At 49.6% G+C, this 21,299-nt stretch overlaps 1 protein-coding gene across 1 annotated transcript in view; it reads right to left on the minus strand.

Annotated features, from left to right (window-relative positions):
* Nucleotides 1-7,286: 7,286 nt before the first annotated feature.
* Nucleotides 7,287-21,299, minus strand: part of LOC137437988 (disco-interacting protein 2 homolog C) — a 153,101-nt gene continuing 139,088 nt past the window's right edge. The window contains exons 28-34 of the mRNA XM_078766702.1: nucleotides 14,021-14,191; nucleotides 13,700-13,819; nucleotides 12,708-12,782; nucleotides 12,322-12,496; nucleotides 8,907-9,030; nucleotides 8,492-8,784; nucleotides 7,287-8,376 (exon numbers count right to left, since the gene is read on the minus strand). Of these exons, the coding sequence (XP_078622828.1) occupies nucleotides 8,532-8,784; nucleotides 8,907-9,030; nucleotides 12,322-12,496; nucleotides 12,708-12,782; nucleotides 13,700-13,819; nucleotides 14,021-14,191 (918 nt within the window). The 3' untranslated portion in view covers nucleotides 7,287-8,376; nucleotides 8,492-8,531. The remainder of the gene's footprint in view (nucleotides 8,377-8,491; nucleotides 8,785-8,906; nucleotides 9,031-12,321; nucleotides 12,497-12,707; nucleotides 12,783-13,699; nucleotides 13,820-14,020; nucleotides 14,192-21,299) is intronic.

A 21,299-nucleotide genomic window follows, 5' to 3' on the forward strand; every position in this document is an offset into this window, starting at 1 on the left:
CTCCGGGCGGTCTGGGCGAGCCCGGCACAGCAATCGCTCCGTGGTTGCGTCCTCGGCAGGTGTAAAGTGATTGTGTATGTTCAGCGGCAACCGCTACAAGCTCATGATTTGATCAAGGTCTGCAGAAAAGATAGAGGCTATCTGAAGGATGAGGGATGTTACAGTGGGGGGGGGGGGGGGGGATGGTGGGGGGGGGGGGGGGGGGTTTAAGCCATCAGTAAAGATAAAGAAGATTTTCCAGGGAAAGAGAGAGATCATTGATGAATGAATATGACTGGGCCTAAAATTCTGCCCTGGGGCACTGCAGCCTTGACAGGGAGAGGAGGATTCGGTTCAGTTGAGCCATGCGTTGGCCACAATAGTAGAGTAAATCAGTAAGCCATATGAAGTGGCGGCCTTAGATGCCATCTAAAGTTTGGAGAGCAAGGCATGGTTCTTGACTGCATTGAATGCTCAATATATGTCTAGACTCCAGAGAGAAGGCCATGATCTCGTGTCTGACATTGAGGGCCTCCATCCATTGTTGGGAGAGTAGAAGCAGGATGTACAGGGTAGAGTGATGGGGTCTAAATCCAAAATGATGTACGAGATCAGGCCATTGGAGAAAAGGAAGGATTTGATGTCGACTGCATTGATGGATTCCACGACCTTGCTAATGACGGAAGTAAGCTGACAGGTTTGTAGTTGAGGAGATCGGTTTTTGCAACATTTTTATATAATGCAGGATTTATATAATGTTGGCTAACTTCCAAGCAATGGAAGATGACTTAGGACAAATGATAGGGTGAACAGAACAGAAAGAGGATGTGCAAGAGCTGCAGAGCAGGGTTTAGGGAAATTGTATTGATGGTGTCCAGGCTAGTTGCAGAATCAGTCAATGTTTGCCAAAAACTTCAATATCTCCAAAAACGCCAAAAACGACAGTCTCGTAGCAGTTGTGTGTGACTAACGTTACTTTGGGCACAGTTACCTTCCAGGAAGAGAAAGCAACTTGCTTCAAGGCAACTGCCTCACCAAAGGTTTCACTGCACCATGGGCAGGAGGAAGGGTATGATAACTGAAGATGAGATTGGATGAATCTGTGAATATGGGAGAGCAGGTTTCTATGGAAGAATTCCCAGGCTTAGTCAATATCAAGGCAGCAGATATAAGAGACCAGTCCAGAAGTAAGATGGCGGCTTGCATTCCCTGCCAGTCAGCCTGATCAATGAACTGTCAGACTTGCATTCTGAGGCGGCTCTCTTGTAATAGCCAGAGAGAAGGTGACAATTACAAGAGGATGATCAGACCAACTAATTGGGGCAGAGGAACAACAGGAGACATTAACAGCAACGTTGGTTATCACCAAGACCAGAAGGGAAGATTTGCCATTGGTAGAAAATCTGGGACTGAATGTTCACAGATTAAGTCAGGCCCCTGGAGTCAAAGAAGCCCTTTGCTACAGTGCCATGGCTGGTGGGTGGTACCACCACCCAGCCAATTGGCATAGTGACGGATGAAATGATCACATATGAAGAAGAGAGAGTTGGTCCATGTTGGCTGAGAGAGATGTAAAATGGTGTCGTCACCATGAAGAGGATGGTGTAACACAGACAAACAATAGTTAAGAGAGGAGGGGAAGTTGCGTAAAGGTACTCCTGGTGGTTTGGAGGTGCAAGAGCAGAACGCAGACAGTGAGAAATGGAGTTCTTGATATAAAGTGCAACTCCGCAACTGGGATAGGGTTCAGGACTAGCAAACCAGAGGAGGCAATAGCCAGGCAGAGACACTAAGGAGTCAGGAACATGCTCTGCTGGAAGGATTCTGTTTAGCAGTTGTGTCGGGTTTATCAGCTGCGGCCTGGATTGAGAGAGTTCTCAGGTTGTAGCGGAGGCCTCATATATTTGAGATACACACAGTAAGGGACAGGAGAGGTATAATAAAGTATTGTAGCGGCTACCGCTGGGTTTTCACAATCGCCTTGCACCTATCAAGGACGCGGAGCGATCACCATGCCGGGCACGTCCAGGACGCCCGGGCAGGCCCGCGCTCAACTTGCCAGGCCTCGGTCGGGACGCCCGGGCATGCCCGGGCATGCCCGGGCAGGCTCGCCCTCAACTTGCCAGGCCGCAGCCAGGACGCTGGGCCACGCCCCCTCTCGCCTTTCCTGGGCAAACGCTCCGGGATAATATGTATATATATTGCTGCCCGATAAACGGGCTTTTGAGAGTGCCTGAGTGTTTGGTTTGATTAAAGCAACTCGGATGAATTCCAGCTTTTTGTCGCGGCCATTCTTCCGATCGACGTGGGAGCCCCAGCTCCTTCATTGGTGACCTACCGACATGGACACGGCAGTCGCCCTTAAACTGCCTACCTTCTGGGAGGCTCACGCGGCGGTTTGGTTCGCACAGGCGGATTCCCTGTTCGCCCTGCGAGGCATCACGGCCGACGACACCCGCTTCCACCATGTGGTAGCAGCGCTCGGTTCGGCCACCGCGGCCCGCGCCCTGAGCCTCCTCGAGAGCCCGCCAGCCGCTGACAAATACGGCGCGATTAAGAAGCTTCTCCTCGACGCTTTCGCCCTCCCATCGGCGGAACGCACACGGCGCCTGCTCGACCTGCCCGAGCTCGGCGACACGCGCCCTTCCGAGCGAATGGACTACATGCTTTCACTGCTTGGCGAGCACTCTCCGGCATTCCTGTTCCGGGAGCTGTTCCTCCGTCAGCTGCCTAACCCGGTACGCCTCGCCCTGGCAAGCACGACGATCACAGATCCCCAGGCCCTTGCCAGAGAAGCCGACAAGATCTCCGCCGCAGGACAGCGCATCGCAGCGGCGACATGGGACCCACCGCCGTCCGACGCAACACCCATGGCGCCCGAGCACCCGGCACGGTCGACGACCGAACTGCCGACGCAATTGGCGGCCGCTACACCGAGCCGACCACCTCCAGCACGACGACCGGGGCCTCCACCTGACCAAGCGTGGTGTTACTATCATGCCAGGTTCGGACAGAAGGCCCGGACATGCCGACCCCCGTGCACCTTCGGCAGGCCGGGAAACGGCCGGGCCGGCGTTCATTACCAGCCATGAGCGCCGGCCACACGGGCAACTTACTGTTCATCACGGATAAAGCGTCCGGACGGCGCTTCCTGTGCGACACCGGCGCCCAACTGAGCGTCATACCCGCCTCTGACCAGGACAGGCAATCCGCGGTTTGCGGCCCCTCCTTGGTTGCGGCCAACGGATCGACCATCCGCACCTTCGGCCCGCGCAACGTCACCCTCTGCTTCGGCGGCCAACGCTTTGCTTGGACGTTTGTAACCGCAAACGTGCCCATGGCTCTGCTAGGCGCCGACTTCCTCTGCGCACACGGACTGCTGGTGGACGTCCAACGGCGTCGTTTAATCAACGCCGAAACCTTCAGCTCCCTGGTATGCACATTGAGCAGCTCCGCGCCGACCGAGCTGGCATGCGCCGTCCCGGCGGCGAACGAGTTTGCTCGCCTGCTCACGGAGTTCCCGGCCCTCACGCGGCCAACGTTTTCGGCCGTCGCAGTACAGCATGGGATCGAGCACCACATACCAACCACGGGCCCGCCGGTCTACGCCAGGGCCCGCCGCCTCGACCCAGCCAAGCTCGCCGTGGCGAAGGCCGAATTCGACGCGTTGGAGCACCTCGGCATCGTGCGGCGCTCCGATAGCGCGTGGGCCTCGCCACTGCACATCGTGCCAAAGCCGGGGGGTGGATGGCGCCCGTGTGGCGACTACCGCCGTCTCCATGACGCTACCACCCCCGACAGGTACCCGATCCCGCATATCCAAGACTTCTCCTCCCGTTTGGCGGGACGGGTCATTTTTTCGAAAATTGTTCTCATACGGGGATATCACCAGGTACCTGTCAGGGCGGCCGACGTCCCTAAAACGGCAGTCATCACGCCGTTCGGCTTATTCGAATTCTTGCGGATGCCGTTTGGTCTCAAGAACACGGCTCAGGCGTTCCAGCGCTTGATGGACGGCGTGCTGCGTGACCTGCCGTTCCTTTTCGTTTACCTGGACGACATCCTCGTCGCCAGCACGTCCCGGGCTGAGCACCTCCTCCACCTCCGAACACTGTTCGGGGCGCCTCAGCGAGCACGGCCTCATCGTCAACCCGGCCAAATGCCACTTCGGCACGACGGCCGTTGATTTTTTGGGCCACCACATCACCAAGAACGGGGCCGTGCCGCTGCCAACCAAGGTCGAGGCCATCACCACGTTCCCGCGTCCCCGCACCATACAGGCCCTGCAGGAATTCCTGGGAATGGTGAATTTTTATCACCGCTTCGTGCCCCGCGCTGCTCAACTCATGCGGCCCCTCTACAAAGCCCTCTGGGGCAAGCCGGCCAAGCACGACATCGCCTGGTCCGCAGCAATGGATGCGGCCTTCCAAAGCTCAAAGCGGGCCCTCGCCGACGCAACACTGCTCGCTCACCCGGTGCTCAACGCTCCCATCGCACTCACCACGGATGCCTCCGACTACGCGGTGGGCGCCGTACATGAGCAATGGGTGAATGGGGTTTGGCAGCCACTCGCTTTTTTCAGCCGGCAGCTCCGGCCGAACAAGCTCAAATACAGCACGTTTGACCGGGAGCTCCTCGGTCTACACCTGGCCGTCCGCCATTTCCGCCACCTCCTGGAGGGCCGACCTTTCACGGCGTTCGTCGACCACAAGTCGTTGGTTTACGCCATGGCCAAGGTCACGGAGCCGTGGTCGGCCCGCCAACAGCGCCACCTCTCCGCCGTGTCGGAGTTTACCACGGACATCCGGCACGTCGCCGGCAAAAACAACGCCGTGGCCGACTGTCTTTCCCGGGCCAGCGCGAACGCGGTCCACCTGGGCGTGGACTTTGCGCTTATGGCGGCGGACCAAACCACCGACACCACGGTGCAAGCCCTCCGGGCGGCGGACACGGGCCTCCGCCTGGCCGACATCCCCTTCGCGGACACTGTCCTGCTCTGCGACGTCTCCCAAGGCCAGCCTCGCCCCATCGTGCCCGTCACCTGGCAACGCCGCATCTTCGCCTCCCTCCACGGCCTTTCCCACCCGGGCCGGAAAGCTTCCCAAAAGCTGGTGTCGGCGCGATTCGTCTGGCACGGCCTTCGTCGGGACGTCCGCGATTGGACCAGCACCTGCACGGCCTGCCAACGGGCCAAGGTCCACCGACACACCCAGGCCCCGCTGGCACCTTTCACCGTGCCCGAACGACGTTTCGACCACGTCAACGTGGATCTGGTGGGCCCCCTCCCCCCGTCACGGGGGTTCACACACCTGCTCACCATGGTGGACAGGACCACCAGGTGGCCGGAGGCCGTTCCCCTCGTCTCCACCACCACCGCCGACGTGGCGCAGGTTTTCATCGACAACTGGGTCGCCCGCTTCGGCGCACCGGCGGACATCTCGTCAGACCGCGGACCACAGTTCACCTCCAAGCTGTGGGGCGCGGTCGCCCGCAACCTGGGGGTCAAGCTCCACCGTACTACGGCCTACCACCCCCAAGCAAACGGGTTGTGCGAGCGATTCCACCGCTCCATGAAGGCCGCGCTCATGGCCGGCCTTCAAGACGGCGGTTGGGCCGACCGGCTGCCGTGGGTCCTTTTGGGCCTCCGCACGGCCCCCAAGGAGGACCTCCAGGCATCCACCGCCGAGCTTGTCTATGGCCAGGCGCTACGCGTCCCGGGCGAATTCGTGCCCGACGCTACCAGTCCCTGGTCCGCAGTTCACCAGCGCTCGGACCTCCAGGAGGCCGCCCGACGGTTTGCCCCCGTGCCAACATCCCACCACGGTGACCCCCAGTCCTACGTCCCCCCAGCACGTCGCACAGCGGAGTATGTTTTTGTGCGTCACGACGCACATCGGGGGCCACTCCGGCCGCCGTACGACGGGCCCTTCCGGGTGCTGCGACGGGACGACAAGTCGTTCGTCATCGACATCGGCGGCAGGTCGGACCGGATTGCGGTGGACCGCCTCAAGCCGGCGCACGTGGACGTCGACCACCCACCACGGGTGGCCCTTCCGCCGCGGCGAGGCCGCCCCCCGTCCACGGTGCCCCCCACTCGACCGCCCACCACCACACCGGACCCCCTCCCACGACCCACCAGGGGTCACTTCGGCCGGGTCATCAGGACCCCCCTCAAATTGACCCTGCCGGTGCAAGTCGATTCTGGGGGGACGTGTGTAGCGGCTACCGCTGGGTTTTCACAATCGCCTTGCACCTATCAAGGACGCGGAGCGATCACCATGCCGGGCTCATCCAGGACGCCCGGGCAGGCCCGCGCTCAACTTGCCAGGCCTCGGTCGGGACGCTGGGCCACGCCCCCTCTCGCCTTTCCTGGGCAAACGCTCCGGGATAATATGTATATATATTGCTGCCCGATAAACGGGCTTTTGAGAGTGCCTGAGTGTTTGGTTTGATTAAAGCAACTCGGATGAATTCCAGCTTTTTGTCGCGTCCATTCTTCCGATCGACGTGGGAGCCCCAGCTCCTTCAGTATAAAGAAAATGGAATGAGGCATGCAGCATCAGAGCAAAGATACAATTGACACACCCATTAGCTGAGGCCTTGGCGAGTAAGCCAGACACTCACAGCGACACTAACTCAACCACACATCACAACAAGGTATGGGTAAACACAGAAAATTGGATAAAAACACAAACAACAACATAAACGAAACGCCAACAGAAAGGGAAGACATATCTGGTCTGAAAAACAATTTGATGAACTGGATGGAAGCATTGCACGAGCAAATATGATCAATATATAAAATATGATTCAATGATCTTTCGGACTCTCTGGAAAATCCTCTCTATCTCTTTGCTGATGACTCAACTCTTTGCCGCTCCATTCCTCATCCCTCAGATCGGCAGTCTGCAGCCTCCTCACTCTCTGCAGACCTGGACAAAATCACAGACCTGTCAAAGTGGAACATGTCTTTCAATCCTGACAAATCTCATACTCTCACTTTGTCTCTCAGAAAAGACCGACTGGAAAACTCTCCCATCTACAGCCCTCTCCCTTCGAACAGATCTCCCGATGTCCCTGTTCTCTACTGTTGTGCTTGTGTGCTTCCCTCTCTCTCCCCATTTTGTCTTCCCCTCCCTTTATTGTTTTATGTGTCTGTTTATGTTTTTTGTGTTTTATGTGCTAATGTGTGTCTGATGTGCTAGCTCTTAAACGAGCCTTGATCTTGTATAAAAAAAAAAATACTCAAGACCCGGAACGGGAAGTGAATGAAACATCATGGTTCAAGCCATAAAACAACACTAATCTGATCAGACAAACATTTATTTCCACCCAACAGTTCGCAATAGTTCATAGTTCATAGTTGATACCATGGACCGAGGACCAACACTCCTTGCAAACGGTGTGTCTATATGACATGACTTTCCACATTATGTCATCAAAGATGAAGGAGCAGAGAGAAACGAGAATGGGGCTGTTCCTGAAGGATCAACTAAGTTGACAGGCAGACCACGTGACTCTCTGGGTCCATTCTCGAGTGAAAATTCCCTGCTTGTCCAGAGCGGTCTCAAAGGGAAGGCAGCTGAGCAAATATGATACTGCCGAATATCTGGGGCTGTAAGAAACCATGAATCGGATGAGGCCTATCCTTCAAAATGTACAAGCAGATGCATCACATGACCACACTTTTGGTTTAAATTAAAATTGCACAGAAGTTTTGAATGAGCATCATTGTTCATATAAAAACAGTTATTGTGCATCTTATTGCATACACCCGGCCCGTGGTACTCCATGTATGCAATAATAAATAAATAAAAACAGAATTCAACGAAATTCTGACTTTTGATTTGTATAGCAAGTTTCAACAATTAAAAAGAATCTTACTTCTACACCAATGCACACCAATAAGTTTTCCCACCAGGAAACTTCACAACAGCCAGCACGAGGCAATCGGTTCGCCCAAAGTCAGGATGAACCTATCATGCAATTGCAATAATAAATAACACGAAAACATATTGGGTTTTTTTTCTACCTTGTGCCTTTATCAAAGTCCATTTTAAAGTGCTTCAAAAATTACAACAAAAATATTGTCCGAGTTGAGAAATGTTCAGGTTTTCCTTTTTGGGGAAAAGGGAACTTCAGAAAGTTTCTCCATCCACAAGAACAAGACCTTTACCAAAATTGACTCTTGAGTGTATCGATCGTCTGCAATCAAACAGCTGCAATGAATAAGCAAGTGAACTCATCCATGGTCATTCATTCCGCTAGGTAAAATTGTTCCGATTGCATGATCTGTGCCGTCGATGCACCTGGGATGGTGAAAATCACTTCGCAGTGCGAAGCATTGACGATGAGCAAGACTCCAGTATGTCTGTGGAGCAGATGGATGGATTTGTCCTTCAGAACAATAAACAACAAAAATTCCGCATCTCAAAGCCATGCTGTATGAATAGAAATAACTATATGAATGAACAAAATAAATAAATAATGATAATACACACAAAGTCCTCACGTTTGGAGCTCGGAGAGATCAGAAACTTCAACGGAGTCCATCACATGTTGTAAGCAACAAAGATGGGATCCAGTCGGTCAGCAAAGAAGCCATCACGCAGATGAAGTCGCTGCTTCTCTCCACGCGAGTTCACAGGAATGATCCCAAGATCTACGACGACCACGACTCCAACCACCAAATAATGCTCTTCCAGTACTGCTGTGGTGACCTGGGGCACCAAGTCCAGGGCCTGTTGTTCTGAGCCATCCAGCTCTACCACCACAACCAGAAGGTTTGTCCAAGTAAACACAGCACTGGGAGTGAGAAAGAAAAGTAGAACATTGAGAAAGATGTCGTACAGGGAACTCCATCACACAAAGTTATTCCAATTCTACATATATATTCCATAGGTTAACCTGCACAAGCGACTGCTCACCACTCGGCAATGCTCTTGTGCGCACGCAATACAGAGGTCTCAATGTCGATGGGATGGTACCGCAAACCCCTCAGGTCCAAAGCTTCTTCCAGTGCTCCCACAATATAGAGTGCATCATGAGGTTCTGCGGCAGATAGGAGGTGCCCTTATTTCCTTCATTCAGAAAAATTTACTATTGGCTACGGTACTTTCTTATCCAAATAAAATTCACAAGTGGAGTTTATCACCATCTTAAGATAAAAAGTCATTTGGGAGAATCTTCATCGCTGCCTGAGAGTCAGTCTTGTGTGAGATAATGGCTGCAATTAAAATAGTCATAGCCTGATGCTCTTCGCACTACTTGACTTTTTATTTCCAACATGCATTGGTGAACAACATTGAAAAGATAAAATACCATACACCTGTAACATTGGGAATAACGACAAGATATATATGTAATTAGAAGGTTGGAGGTGGGGTGGAGGGGAGGTCACATGTATATGGGATCCTTACTATAATTCACAGGCCGGTGTTTGTTTGTTTGTTTGTCACGCTACTCCTCCTACATGTTTGGGCCATTTACATCCAAACTTGCTACATAGGATAACCATGACCCCAATTAGTGTATAAGGGTGTTTTTGTCTTTTCCGGAGGTCTTGGTGAGTGGGACGAGGGACGCAAACTCTCTATGTAAATGTGTACTGTGTAGCGCCACCTCCAGGTTAGAGAGGGTATTACAAGTCCTACCCTTTACAATACAGTGATCCCGTTGCCATGTTTTCCAGTGCAGTGAGGTGTTTTGAATTATAAGCAGTAGGCATGTTTTTGCTTCATGCATGTAATCCGGGTTATTATTTTTTGGGGAGAGATTGAGGGAGCTGTCAGTTGCCTATGCACTGTACAAATAAAGGTATAAGTCAGAAATACATGTTGCATGCTCAGAAAAATAAATAAATCAATAAAATCGCCCATAGGGGGAGTACTCTGCTAATATGTAAAACAAACACTAACAACACCAGTTTCAGATAAACTGAGTGTTTTGCCTTTTCCTTCCCAGCAGTAGTTAGGGCAGGAATTTATCATTTGTTCAGCATGCAGATGATAACTCACACACTCCTCGTGAAGGACACAGTGGTATCTGCAACGTCCACCAACTAATACTAGCAGACAGGAGTGCGGGCCACTCAGTTTGAAACACCAGAATGGCAATTTATAGCTTGGCCGGGATTTGAACTTAGGCTATATGGTTCAAAGGTAAATGCGCTAGCTCAGCAGCATCATGCTAAACATCGGTCCACAATAGGCAGAAGAATCCTACAAAGGAGGACATTGTTCCATAATAGGTGGGGAAAAATCCCAAAAAATTACACAGCATTCAACCTCCTCACACCACAATGCCAATCACGCAGTGAAGACTGATCTTTCATCAAACTCTTCATTGATCACTCTTTCCCCATTTGCTTTATCATATTTGTGAGTGATCATCTCCCTTAGCACACACATCGAGCTAATGATGGATAATGCATTCACCTTAGCTGATTCTTCCTATTTTTCATTCTTCAAGTTAAATACACATGCTTAAATGACACCTGATTTTTAAAAAGCTTCCCACTTTATAATCACAGATGATATATTTGTTGGAGTCTGACTTGAACATCAAACTTTAACAATGTTATAATAAAAGGTTAACCTTAAGCTTATGACGATATTCCTCTTGATAAAAAAAATTGACAAAACTATGAGTGAGGTGAGTCCATTAATTTAGCAAAACTCGTTCGTAGCACTTCTTCATGAAAGTAGAGCCTTTGAAGGAAGAACACTTCTGAGATGGTTCTGTGGTTTAAACGAATGATGCGATGGTTCATCCGTTTCACAAAGAACCAGACGCAGCAGTCTGTCAGACTCGATTGATATTGAACCAAACCATGGAGACTCTCAGAGATTAATTGTACAATACCTTCAACAACAAGGATGAGGGAGTAGAGTGGACAGAGGTGAAAATATATATATACAGCGTGAGTCAAAAGTAGCGCCCGATTTCTGTTTATATATATAATATATATTTCTGTCAGTTGATTGTTTGTTTGCCATTTGTATTAGTGTACAAGAAGGTAGAAATAAATGATTTCACTAAATGATTCCAGGTAAATTTCTGCAGTGACAGATCCCTCAAAGAAAAAGGGTCCAATTATCCCTAATTGAGATATGGCTGCCCAAACTGTCACGCCAGGTAAATTTACCTCCTTCTCAACTGTCACTCTTGGGTTCTCCGCAAGCCAAGTAGACACAATTGTGTCTGTTAATTGTGCCGTTAAGCTTGTGTCCTCTTCGTCAAGTTTAGCTCAGAACTCTTCGCAAAATTGAAGACGGCGGTCGTCATCTCCATCATGAAGGGCATGCAGTAAGCGTGGAATGTAAGGTTTCCATTTTTTCTGGTGAAGGATACGGATAACACTTGATTGGCTCACTTCCAACTCTGCAGATAAACGGCGAGTTGACTTTTGCGGACTTTGTTCCAGTCTCCTGATGGCTTCTTCAGCCTTAGCTACATTCGTTGCCGTTTTCGGACGACCGGACTTCTTTGCAGTGGCTACCGACCCTGTTGCTTCAAATTTCTCGACAATCAATCGTATGTTTCTTCCCTGGGGTGGGTTAATATCGAATTCCTGTGCCAAACGGCGTGCCGCCATCGTTGGTTGTTCATTACATTTGTAGTAATGGTTCACGGCCGCAATGCGTTGATTCATTGAAAGGTAATTCATGGTTCAATTTGGTGCAAATTCAGTAACTTTCCAAACTCTCAGCAATAACCTGCAAAACAAAAACAAAAATAAATAAACTAAGAAAATTAATAATCTACAAGACAATTATTAACAACATGACATCCCAGAAAGAATCTGGTAGCGGAAAAAACAGAAATCGGGCGCGGGCGCTACTTTTGATTCACCCTGTGCGTGCGCACACACACACACACACACACACACACACACACACACACACACACACACACACACACACACACACACACACACACGTATTGTGTCGCAGGTTGTAATCACAGTGCGGTCATTCTTGTAATTTTCACAATTAGAAGATTCGCAGAGACTTCTTGATAAATTGGTGTAAATACTAATTAATTTTAATAAGATAAATTGACCTTTTTAACCGATGTTAAAAATAGTGTCAGTGGCACCGTGGACGACAATCATGGAGCCACCACAGGGCAGGAGGGTGAAGAAAGGATCATATTTAGCTCAAACTTCCTGGTTAACAATGTAGCTTGGTAACCCTTGCAATATGAAAGTCTTCTAAAGTAAAAATGGAACAATAATAAAATAATATATTACAATGTGTGAGACATTTTATCCCCAGGTGTGTACAAAAAGGTAGAAAGCTGAAATTTACACCAAGAAACAAAGTGATGACAGGGACAAACCTCCACTCGCATCGGTGAGGTGTGTGCGGCGCAGAAAGCCCAAGTAACCAGTCCGTGCCCACACCGACTGAGTGTCCCCAAAACTTAGTCGCGCACAAAAGTGGTCATCGCATGGTGCAGGCTCGCCGTGCACGCTGAAATAGCCACTTGCGTTGTGCACACTCTGCACCCAGATCTGATGAGGTAGGATAGAAAGAAGCCGATGAATGAATGATGAAAGAGAGAAAGGATGAGCCCTGAAGGATTAACCAGAGGTTGCTTTGTTGAGACACTTCTCACAATGCTAATGCCAAAGTGTACAGTTTCCACTTGTCGTGGTATCGAGAGAAATATTTAAAATGAGAATGGTAATCAAGTTGGGCCTAAAAGCACAGGTCTGCTCCTACCTCGCCTAGATCTGAATCTCCAAGTGGACCATGATGCTCAGGACTCGCGATGATCACACGTGCACCGGGTAGGATCTGTTTGCAACACACATGGCAGGGGTGCAACCAGGATTTTCCTTAAGGGGAGGGCTAAGGTTACCTGATAAATGAGTCCCCAAAATATTAGAGTAGAAAAATCAAGGTGACGGGGTGAGAGTGCAAGAGTGTCAATCGCAGTCTCCACCGAGATGCACCTGCTGTGATGCACCGCTAGAAGTGCTAATCCAGTCAAAACAATTTTTTCCCATACTTGAGCCAAGGAGGGGGCTCGAGCCCCATGAGTCCTACTCTCCCCCCTTTCTGATCAAAGTACTGTGCTTTGCACGGCTTGGCAAGAAGTAGTCTCGAGACGCTGGTGATTTGGTGTGCCAGGTAGGCGCGCAGTGATTGGCTCCTGGCAAGTGACATCAGTACAGTCTGTCGTGTCAGCTTTCCCGTTCTTACAATTTCAAAATTGAAAGGTTTGAGCTACTAACAATGCAACGATAAGTGGGGCTGGGCCCAGGGGTTTGCTAAGTGAATAGTGAGTTGCATACTCCCAGTACTCATAGTTGGCCCTGCTGCAAGATCAAGCACACTGGTGCTGTGGGCTGCCCAAAATCAATTGTTCAACACGAGTTACATTTCCTGGAATCACACGACTTGTCAGCAGCAAGTATGTTGATGACCCATTACCGATTAATGTCCTCTTTTAAGATTCTGCTTGGTGCCATCTTGGAAATACCCAGAATATTTAGTGCAGCTGGAGACATTTCTTCACCCAGGAAATGACAGAGGTCATTATTTTACAATAACCTAGGACAAAGGAGGCAGATAAACTATGAAACATCCTCATAATGACAATATTATGATCTGTGATGTCCAGCTTCTTCACACTCAGTTCAGGATGAAAAATTATCACAAGAGGCAAATATTGGGTTGAGGAAGTGAGTCATCATGGGTTGAATGTTTACCTTCCCAGATTCCATGAGAGGCACACTGTGTGGGACTCCCTTCTCCACAATCCGCACCCTGTCATGCCACAATGCCCTCAGGTCGACGTACACTGTGGTAGGATCAGGTCCTGCTGTGCCCTGGAACCATTAAGATCTCACTTATGGCTGTAGTGGTGTTGGGTTCACGTACGTCGTTCAGATGGCATCGCAAAAGTCGATATCAATAATTGGGCATAGACAGTTATTTTTGCCTTAGGTCCTCTCAAGCAGGATAAAATAAGTCCAACACCTGGACGAACAATAAAAATAGAGACAGGAATGTGAAACGACCACACGAACCTGGAGGCAAACCGCAGGATTAACTCTACAGCTGAAGGCTGCACTCACAGCACGTGCACTCAAGCCAAGGTCACGGAAGAGCTTGGTGAAGGAATGAGTCAGAGGGATTCGTGGACGCTCCTCGGCAAGCACCGCACACGTCCGTACACGTGACAGTTCCACACCACGACTCTGGAGGCACAAAGATGGAAAAGGGGGCAGATACACGAGGTAAACTGAAGGCGAGGGATTGGCATTCTTTTCCAAAGCTGCAATGCTAATGCAACTGCAAGGAAGCTTTGGCACAGGAACATATTATTTGACCTATCACAGTATCACATCAATGTTGTTTCCATGTTTCATTGGATGGAAACGAAACCCAAACATCACTAGAGCAATGCAACTGTATCACCAATATGCCTCCGCATCGTCGCACAACGGATAGTTGCCATTACTCTGCATATGTATGGGTAGGGGATCACGTTTGTGAAGTTTCGTGTTGATCGGATGAGGTTCGTTTTCTATCCAAGATGGCTGCCAAACCACGTGACATATGACATCATTATTTTCAAACTATATGCAACAGTGCTGTTAGATATTTGTAAAATTTCGCATCGATAGGGTGATTGGTTTCAGAGATATAATTACCTTCGCAAAAGCGGAAGGTTATGTTTTGATCGCTGTGTATTTATTTGTATGTCTGTGTGTGTGTGTGTATGTTATTCGCATAACTCAAAAAGTATTCAACCGAATTGCATGAAATTTGGTGGGATGATTGGTTATTATACGGGACACATTTGATTAGATTTTGGGAGCAATCGGGTCAAAGGTCAAGGTCAAGGTCACGAAAAGGTCAAAATCGTATTTTTACCAAGTACAGAACAGTAGCTGCGGCGAAGGTATGCGCTCTACCGAGTGCCCGTTCTAGTTATTTAATATTTCCCTTCAATCCAAAATGGCTACCAACCCATGTGACCTATGATGTCATAAATTTAATATGTCAATATACAAATGGGTCATAGATCATGTGCATGCAATTTCAGATTTTTAGGATAAGGAATTCAATTAAAACATTTTTGGCTGGTATACCACTTCACCTACGATATCATTATCATGCTTATGTTCCCCATTGGGAGTACTTGACAATGTGACAAGTTTCAAATTTTTCCATTCAGCGGTTTCCGAGAAATAATCTTTTAATTATTTGCTTTTAATCCAAGATGGCTGCCATACCACGTGACCTATGATGTCACAATTCACATAAAACATTCTGCATGGGCGTCGCGCCGTCGCTCCTATTCTGAAAGCTTCGTCTCAATCGGAAATGTGGTTGCTGAGAAAAACGAGGTTCAACCTGTAAGGACAGACGGACGGACAACTCGAAAACATAATGCCTCCGGCCACCTTGGGGGGGGGGGGGGGGGGGGAGCCAATAAAAAACGGCATGTGAAGTGCTGTATATATATATTTTTTTTTTTCTAATAAAAGTAAAAATGACTCCTCCATTTTAACGTATGTCGGCTGGTATTCTTAAAGATTTTGAATTACATGCACCAAAGACAACTTCGTGCAATTCGAAACACATCATTGAATTTGGCATTTTATCCTATTGGAGTAACTATGGTCATATTGGAGACGTGCAGATGTAATTTTCACTGTGCATATCTACATGTGCGTTTTGCTAAAAGAGCCATATGTTAATTTATTTAAACTAAGTGAATTTAGCCAGAAATGTCAGTGAAGTGGGTGAAGTGAACTGTAAATTGAACAGGTCAGCACTTCTCTTGTGATGATTTAGTGTGTATGAAATGGAAGTTACAGTAAGAGTATGAAATCAAGTGTAATGTGTCAAGCTCGGTCTTTTGGGACTGGGTTACCTGCGCTACCTGCTGGTGGGGAGGGTGACTGACACCCTGCCAGGACTAAAAGCAACACCTGACAAAGGGCGGATGAGCTCCTGAAGGGAGCCAATGGCCATCCAGTAATGTGGATGTAATCCATCCAGTAACAATGGCCATCCAATGGCCATCACGGTCTGCTCATTGATCTCGCGAGATCTCGAGACGACGTCACGAATTTTCGAAGCTCCACACGGTCTCCACGTTTTCAAAGTTAAGTCTGCACACAATTGTATTTTGTCGTAACTGTATTTTATCTTTCGGCGTGTGAACTTGTAGTGTGTCCCTTGGATGTTTCTCGGTGTTTATCTCGGTGTTTATCATAAATTAATCGTTTGTTTGCCGCGCGGCATGTGAGGCCTTGCAGCCTCAGGCTTCCCCCGTCGGGTGTTTGTTTCTTCCTTCGCTGGTTTTGCGAGGTTTTTTATTTTCCCTTCTCCCCCAAACTTCACCGAACATCTACTATTTGTCTAACGTTGTAACCCCCATACCCCCCCCCCCCCCACAAAAAAAAAAAAACAAAAAAAAAAACTTTTATTTCCCTTTCTCCTCGTGTGCTTTTGTCCCATCGTATGCTTTTGCCTCTGCTCACGTGCGCTGTCTCGCCCCGCCACCATTTTCCCCTTACCTTCCACCTTTTGCCCTGTTCAAGTGACTCGTGGTCGTCCATCTAGGCTCCCTCTCCCCATTGGTATTTTTGTGAATATAAGATTGTTCTTCACGGTTCTGTTTAAATATGTTTAAATTTTCCCCTGCAATGTTTTATTCAGTCATATATTACAACACGCTGTTTTTCTTCCGATTTAAAAGGCTCCTTTCAATTTCCTCTTCAACTCATTCCATTTCAAAAAAATATTCAATCTCTTATGATTCCAAATCACTCCATGCTCTAAATTCTCATTCATTCCACCCCTCCTCTATCGTTCCTAAACGGATCGCTAACTTGAAAATCACAACAAACCCAATTTGTTATAAATGTTCATCTTTCATTAATCATCCACTTTCTAAACTCCACCCTTGCCCCTCCCCACCAAATCTCCCCACTTGCCCCTCCCCTCCTACACTCCCCCCTTGCCCCTCCCCTCCTAAACTCCCCCCTTGCCCCTCCCCTCCAAATCTCCCCCCTTGCCTCTCCCCTCCAAATCTCCCCCCTTGCCCCTCCCCTCCTAAACTCCCCCCTTGCCCCTCCCCTCCTAAACTCCCCCCTTGCCCTTCCCCTCCTAAACTCCCCCCTTTCCCCTCCCATTCAACTCTCTCCCCAACCCCTCCCCTTCAAATCTCCCCCCCAACCATCCCTCCCAAATTCTCCCTCCTCCCACCTCCTTCTCAAAGCTGCCTCCTCCCCACTTCGTCTCCCTTCTATCTTATACCTCCACCTCCCCCAACCTTCTACTTTCCTCTGCCCCCCCTCAAACAACTCCTCACTGTGCCTCATCCCATCACCATCAAACCTTTCATCCTCCTCATCCTTCCCTTTCTTGTAACTCTTCTGTAATCTCTGACACACTATCAACTGCTCTTCCTACCTCCCCCTCTCACCCTTCATCTGACCCTACCCCTCCCCTCCCCTGTCCTGCACCCGATGGTCCCCTCTCTCCTCATTAACGGTATGGACCTCAAACATCCGGGGCCTTCGCTCAAACCTGATTGATCTCTCCATTCAGGTTGCTTCTGACAATCCAGACTTGATCTGCTTAACAGAAAGTTTCCTCCTTCAAGATGTCTCTGATTCCTTAATATCTCTTCCTGGTTACTCCCTCCTCCAGTATGATAGACCTGAGCCTCGTCCTGGTGGTGGGGTGGCTATCTTTATCAAAAACTCTCTTCCTCACTCTCCCTGCACTGCCCTCTCTCCACCCCACCCCCAGGAGTACCTCTGGCTACGGCTTCCTCTCCGCTCCCACCTTTTGTTCATATGTGTTCTGTACCATCCTCCAAACAGTGATGACTCCATTTACATTTCGCTGTCGGACAACATGGACCAACTTCTATCAACTCACCCAAACTCTCTCTTCCTCATATGTGGCGACTTCAACTGTCATCATGCCAGATGGCTGGGTGTGGGTTCATCTCTCACCAGCCATGGCACCTCAGCAAAGGACTTCTGCGACTCATTGGGACTGACACAATCTGTCAATTTCCCGACCCGGATCTCAGTCAATGGAGTATCTTCTCTTCTGGACTTGGTTATGACTAATTTCCCTGCAAATGTCTGCTGCTCTTCTTCTGCTCCAATCGGCTCATCTGATCATGTGCTTGTTAAAGTGGACATCTCTCTGGCCATTCTCAGAGAGCCTCCTCAGAGCAGACGAGTCTGGCATTTCACTCAGGCCGACTGGCACGGTCTGCAAGCAGCCATCAATCATCTGGACTGGTCTCCCATCTCTACTGCCTCTGACATCAATTCTTCCTGGGAATTCTTCCAAAGCAAACTGCTCTCTCTCATGCACAGATTTATCCCATCTCGTCTTCAGTTGTCTTACCCTTCCTCCCGTCCATGGTACACTGAATCTTGTGGTGAGGCAGTTGCCCTGAAACAACTTGCCTTTGCCTCTTGGAAGGCAAATCAAACTGAAGGCAATCTCAGTTCCTTCCACCAAGCTCGAAACAAGTGTGTGTCTACCCTCAGGAGTGCCAGGAAGCACTATCTCTCCACACTGAAGATTGAACTCTCAAACCTGTCTCCTTCCTCCAAATCCTGGTGGCATCTGGTCAAATCTGTTTCTGGTGTTTGTTCCCCCTCCATCCCCTCCCTTACCTCAAATGGCTACACAGTTGACACCGCACGTGACAAAGCCGAATGCCTCAACTCTGTGTTTTCCTCAAAATCTTGTGTCCCAATCCCATCTCTCTCTGTTCCCACCTTTCTCAGTCGAACCCAACTGCTCCAGGACTCTGTGTCCTTCTCTCCTGACAAGGTGGAGAAGTTTTTTTTAATCAAACCTCGACTCTGATTCTGCAACTGGACCAGACGGCATCAGCCCACGGGTCCTAAAATCCTGCTCTGCCGCACTATCTCACCCTCTCTCTGTTCTTTTCACCCTCTGTTTTGCTCAAGGTCATCTGCCAGCATCTTGGAAATCAGCAAACATTACCGCTTTACACAAAAAGGTGCAAAAACGGATCCTTGCAACTACAGACCAATCCGCCTGCTTCCAATTATCAGCAAAGTCATGGAATCCATCATTGCTTCGGATATCAAATTCTTCCTCTTCTCCAATGGCTTGATCTCTGATCATCAATTTGGATTCAGACCAGGTCATTCTACTCTGGACATGCTGCTTCTGCTGTCTCAACAATGGATGGAGGTCCTCAATGCCAAACAGGAAATCAGAGCTGTCTCACTTGACATATCACATGCCTTCGATACGGTCTGGCACCCAGCTCTGCTCACCAAACTCTCCTCCTATGGTATCCATGGAAATCTCGACTCATGGCTTGCGGACTTCCTCTCTGGTCGTAGGCAACGTGTGGCCCTGAATAGATTTGTCTCATCTCCCCTTCCTGTTCTGGCTGGAGTTCCCCAAGTTAGTGTTCTGGGCCCTGTGCTATTTCTGGTCTTCATCAATGATCTCTCCGACTCTCTGGAAAATTCTCTCTATCTCTTTGCTGATGACTCCACTATCTGCCGCTCCATTCCTCATCCCTCAGATCGGCAGTCTGCAGCCTCCTCACTCTCTGCAGACCTGGACAAAATCACAGACTGGTCAAACAAGTAGAACATGTCTTTCAATCCTGACAAATCTCACACTCTTACAATGTCTCTCCGAAAGGACCGACTGGAAAACCCTCCCATCTACTTTCTCAACAATCCTCTCCAAGGAGTTCTGTCGCTCAAGCTTTTGGGTCTCACTATCTGCCATGATCTTTCTTGGGAAAACCACATTTCCAAGCTGGCCTCCAAAGCCAGTCGCCGACTGGGCATCCTCCGTCGTGCGAAGTCCTTCCTAGGCACACCTGAGCTCCTCACCACATACAAGGCTTTCATCCGCAGCTCAATGGAATACTGTTCCCCCCCTCTGGGCTGGTGCTCCTGCCTCACACCTAGCTCGGCTTCACGCTGTTGAGGCCAAAGCTTTCAGAATCATTGGAATCTCCTGCGATGAAGTTAACTCCGAGGGCCTTTCACTCACTCACCGGAAGGCAGGTTGGTGGTCTTTTTTTCTTCTACCGCCTCCTCTCCGGCCTTGCTCCCCCAGCTCTCTCTGTGCTCTGTCCCCCCAATATCTATCTATAATTCCAGTAATCTCTGTGTGTGTGTGTGTGTGTATGTGTGTATGTCTGTGTGTTTGTCTGTGACCGCTGTTTCTCGACAACCACGGGTCCGATATACTTGAAACTTGCCAGGTATATTGCTGGGGACCCGAGGATGTGCCTTTTCAAGGTTTCATATTAATCGGACAAGTAGTTACCGAGCTATGTCCAAAAAACGATTCAACCAATCAGAGAGCAGCGAGTTATCACGTGTGCCGAACGTGGCGAACAGACTCTGCCTCGGACGGCACATTTGAGAGCGTATTCATTTATTTCACGTTGGCAAACTATTGTTGCGAATATGGAATTTGGCCTCCATATCCGCTTGTAAATATTCCCCTATCTTCTCCGATACTCCCCAACTCTCCCCTTACCCCATTCCCTAGTCCCATTGTCTGTAAACAACACCCATTAGAGCCGATCTTCCCCTTCATTCCCCCATTAAATGTCGTGCCCAGGTCCCCCGCACCACACGTAGACAATTATAGGACATCTTGCTAGTTATTCTTAATCTATGTCAGTTAAGGACTTGTTTCCATTAATTATGACTCTTCGTTGCACCAGAATGTGATGATATGGCACCAGTAGGAGTTTAGGACCTTCCCATACCTCCCCGCATCTCTTCCCATCATCTCAAGCTCCAACAACAACCACAACAACAGCGGCTTTGCGTCCTCACTCCGGCTCGGTTGGCCGCCATTGAACATGTGCTCGACGGGGTTACCCAGAAGGGGGCTCCCTGTCGGCCCCTCGTCAAGGGCGGAGCCGGTAACCCCCGCACCCAATGAGAAGCCATGGGCCGATGCCATATGGGGCGGAGCTAACGAGCGAGGGCGTGACTCCCCGCCGGATATACGCGGCCCCGCGCCGGACGTGAAGAAAGATGCGCCCCGAGCTTGGAAGGAAAAGACGCCACCCTCCCGAGCGCTGAGCGACCTCCCCAGCTTGAGACCAAAGTCGCGACCCACAAGCGCTGTGATACCTTCACGCATCTCTGGACACCACCGTACGTGATCCTGCCCTGAGCACAGGTGCACCTGGAGCGATCGCTACCCGCTTTCCTGGCCATCAAACCCCGTGTGAGTGAGCCTTGTCCCGCGTTTACCTGTCGTCTGTCCGGGGATAATATAAGTGTGTTTAAGTGCCCA

Source organism: Myxine glutinosa, chromosome 12 (genome assembly GCF_964187855.1).
Source record: "Myxine glutinosa chromosome 12, kmMyxGlut1.1, whole genome shotgun sequence".
NCBI lineage: Eukaryota > Metazoa > Chordata > Myxini > Myxiniformes > Myxinidae > Myxine > Myxine glutinosa.